Source organism: Leptopilina boulardi, unplaced genomic scaffold, assembly GCF_019393585.1.
Source record: "Leptopilina boulardi isolate dan_hultmark-lab unplaced genomic scaffold, ZJU_Lbou_2.1 LbouV2_154, whole genome shotgun sequence".
NCBI classification, from domain to species: domain Eukaryota; kingdom Metazoa; phylum Arthropoda; class Insecta; order Hymenoptera; family Figitidae; genus Leptopilina; species Leptopilina boulardi.
In genome coordinates this window covers 560,896-564,849 of record NW_026137701.1, presented here as the reverse complement: position 1 = coordinate 564,849, position 3,954 = coordinate 560,896, and the positions used below count along the sequence as shown (strand labels likewise).

Here is a 3,954-nt window from a genome sequence, read left to right as displayed (position 1 = left end):
TAAAAATCTTAAAAACTGCAAAATTTCATTCACAAATCCTGAATCAATTCTAGTCTGGTGTGGAGCAATTTTCTAGTCTGTTTCCCACATCGTAATATTGGTAACAATTAGGAAACTTAACACCTTCAGAGATAGTTTACTTAACCGTTTCTGGGTGATACAGTTACAGAATGTATGCAAAAGACAAGAGCATCTTTGCATCCAAAGTTGAGTCGTTTCATCAGTTATTCATATATTATCCTTATGTACAGATCCTTATGCAGTAATACATAATCATTCTTTTTTATCTTTATAATATGCGTAGCTACTATTTATAAATAGTAAGAAAAAAGAAAATAATAAAAAACATTCAATGGCAAAGTTACAAAAACGAGAGTGGATTTTTGAAGAAAGTGAAATCTCGACAGAAAATGATATACTGATGAATTAAATGAAAAGTGATATGTTCAATCGTATTATAGTGTTTACATAGTGTTTTAACAATGACATATGAATTATTGGAGAACTTTTGATATCCGTTTATACAATTCATTTGTCAGGTAAATAATTCAATTATCGTGGTTGTCCCAGTTTTCGTCCATTTTAATTTTGAAGATAACATTTATAAAAAAAATTATTTTATTATTTTCTTTTCAACTAATAAGTCCATTTTATGGACAAAAAGAATAAAATATTGTTGAAAAATAATTCAAATTATTATACGAGATATTTGTAAAAATGAACGGCTACTGGGACAACGACGGTAAACAATTTGTAATAGTAAGTTTAAAAAAAATTAATTTTCTCAATTTATAGCATAACAAAAAAATTTTTAAAACTTTTAATTACTAGGTACATATAATTTTAAAATTTGTTTCCTTACGAAAAAAAATAATTACCTAGAATACTGAAAGGTTTCAAAAAATAACAAAAGTTTTAAATTATTTTAGTTAAATCATTTATCTAGATAATAGTGAAATTTTTCACTCAATAGTAAATTTTTTTTCCGTTCTGTTTTTTATAATCAAATAAATTAAATAATTAACTTAAATGATCAAAATATTAAATAATTTATTTATAAAATCTAATCTATAAACAAATTAACATGAAACTGAATTTTTTTTTCCAGGATGGAAACTCGATTTCTATGTCATTTCGCACTACTTTTAATTTCTGTGCATTGTGCAACTGCCGATGAAAGAGAATCGAAAGAAAATGAAAGGCAATTAAGAGAAGAAATCACGACACAATCTACTGCAGTAGTAGCAACGACTACATCATTCAGGTAAACGGTAAAACGCTATGTACAATGACATCAAACATTAATTGTGTAAATGATAATAAAATCATTATACTGCAACTCGTGCGAAAATGACTTTTCTGCAAATAAAATTTAATACTAAAATGAATTTAAAAAATTGCAAATTCTTAATTCAAAAATCTTTTTAGATCAACTAAATATTTTATAGTAATATTGGACCCAAAAGATGTAAAATTGCTGAATGCAATGTTTTATGGTTTTTTAGGGTCCTTAATGTAATACAAATGAAAATAGATGTTTTTTTGTTAGCAAAGCAAAATATTTGACTTAGTGTGCACTTAATACTATAAAATTAAATTTCTAAAATGCACAAACTTATATAAAAAAAATAGAATATAAATATATCTGTTGATAGTATCTATAAAAAAATTTATTAAATTTAACTTAAAATCATTTTTTCAAATACTAATATTTACTTAAATAATTAAATTTAAAAATTTTGATATATGCTCGAAAAAGGTACGTTTTTTTGGAACGAACTGGGCATATAGTGGATTAACCTAATTTGGGTACGCTGAATCCAGTGGCGTTAGCCGGTTTTCAAGATCGGGTCAAATTTTTGAAATATTCGCCATTTTGTTTTTTTCGAAATTTTCAAAATACTTCATTTTTTCTAATCAAAAAGCTTAAAATTGATTTGAAACTCTTTACTCGGGGGTTTTTGGGGTCGCTGATTACGAATCCAGGGTCAGTTTTTCAAAATTCAAAATGGCGGACTTTTTTTTAAAATCGTTCGGATTCGCTCGAAACTCTCGCTACTCAGGGGTTTTACCCTGAGTTTACCCCTGAGTAATGAATTTCATGTGAAACATTTGAATTGTTAATAAATTTATCCGCCATATTGGATCCGCCATTTTGAGTTTTGAAAAACTGACCCCGGATTCGAAATCAGCGACCCCGAAAACCCCCGAGTAACGAGTTTCAGACGAATACATTAGGTTTTTTCAAAATTCAACCGCCATATTGGATCCGCCATTTTGAATTTTGAAAAACTAACCCCGGATTCGTAATCAGCGACCTTAAAAACCCCAGTGTAACGAGTTTCAAGTCAATTTTATGCTTTTTGATTAGGAAAAATGCAGTATTTTGAAAATTGCAAAAAAAAAACAAAATGGCGAATATTTTAAAAATTTGACCCGATCTTGAAAAACTGCTAACGCCATTGGATTCAGCGTACCAAAATTAGGTAAATCCACTATATGCCCAGTTTTTTCATTTTTTGAACTAGCACAGTGTATTAGTTTCGATAGCTTTACTTGAAATTCCCCATAGTAAAAATAAAAAAAAAATAAAATAAATAGAAAACAAAAGAATAGATAAGAGGATTGAAAAAAAATTGAATTTTTTTTTTAAAAGTTAATTGTTGTACTTTACTTGGATAGGCATTCGCGATGGTATCGTTATGGTAATAGCTTCAAAGAAGCCGAACGTGGCTATCACAATGATGACGATGACCATCTTGATGATCACGACATGGATCATGAAATGGATGTGGAAATGGAGGATACAAAGGCCATGACACAGCCAAAATCAGATTATTGGGGTGGCTATTACGATTTTCTCATAAATGAGGGGAGTTACAAATTCTGGGCAGTTTTTCAGGTAAAATTTAAATTTTCTTTTTGAAAAAAAACTTATTAAAAATTAACATAATTTTACATAATTTCACACGCATCTGATAAAAATATATGCGCATAATATTAATAATTTATAGTTATTTAAAGAGCAAAAAAAAATTTTTGGAATTTAAAAGTTAAATAATCCTTTCAGAATATAAATTTTTTCCATTGTATTATATTTTGTATATAAGAAAAAAAAATAAAGTCGATAGTTTTTGTTAAAGAAAAACAAAAAGATTTAATGAAAAATACAATGTAACAAACATTAATGTCATTGTCGACAGCTTGCCACCGCTGCGCTGTTAATATACAGCGGCTTTGCAGCTCTTTATTACGCCAAGGTGAATCCAGCAACAACTCCCGACTACGAGGACTATTTCCTCAGGAGAAGACGAAGAAGAAGACGAAGAAGATCATTCGACCTTAGCCCTCGAGAAAGAACATTCTTAGGTCTTGGACCAGAGAAGGTTCAGCGAATACTAGACGCGATTGCGAAAGAAATTCACTAGATAAGAAATATATAATTATATATTATTTGCGTGAATTTTCTGAATTCTTGTCTTTTAAAAATTATTACATTATCAGAATTTTTTAAATTCCTTATATGTATATGAAATGACAATTCACTTAATAGTGAAAATTGAATCACTTATTTAACTAAAGTTCAAGTAACGTCAGTATAATATATATATATAATTACACTGTCCGACATTGATTTTGCCCCTGGTATAATTTTGATCACTTTCGATAGATTTTTTCATGCTGATTCCGAATCTGCCAAGAAAAATGCTCTAGCACGTCTAGTTTTTGAGAAAATTTGTGTTAAAAAGTCAAAAAAGCATGTTTTTGACTATCTTTGATTATGGATTAAAAAAACAAGACGTGATAGAATCTCATTCTTGGTTTCAAATAAAAAGATGGAATCTTAAAGAACAATTCCACCAAATGAAAATTTAAAGGCATTACGATAAAATGATTAAAAAACATTTTTTCATTTGCCCTCAATTTTGTCATTTGTCATTATTTATTTGCACC

General features: G+C 28.5%; 1 protein-coding gene across 1 annotated transcript; it reads left to right on the top strand.

The window, feature by feature from the left end:
* Positions 1-1,109: 1,109 nt before the first annotated feature.
* LOC127276790 (uncharacterized) lies at positions 1,110-3,428 on the top strand. Its single transcript, XM_051297441.1, has 3 exons — positions 1,110-1,264; positions 2,683-2,902; positions 3,204-3,428. Exons 1-3 carry the CDS (start codon positions 1,110-1,112, stop codon positions 3,426-3,428), a joined length of 600 nt encoding a protein of 199 aa, XP_051153398.1.
* The last annotated feature ends 526 nt before the right edge of the window (positions 3,429-3,954 follow it).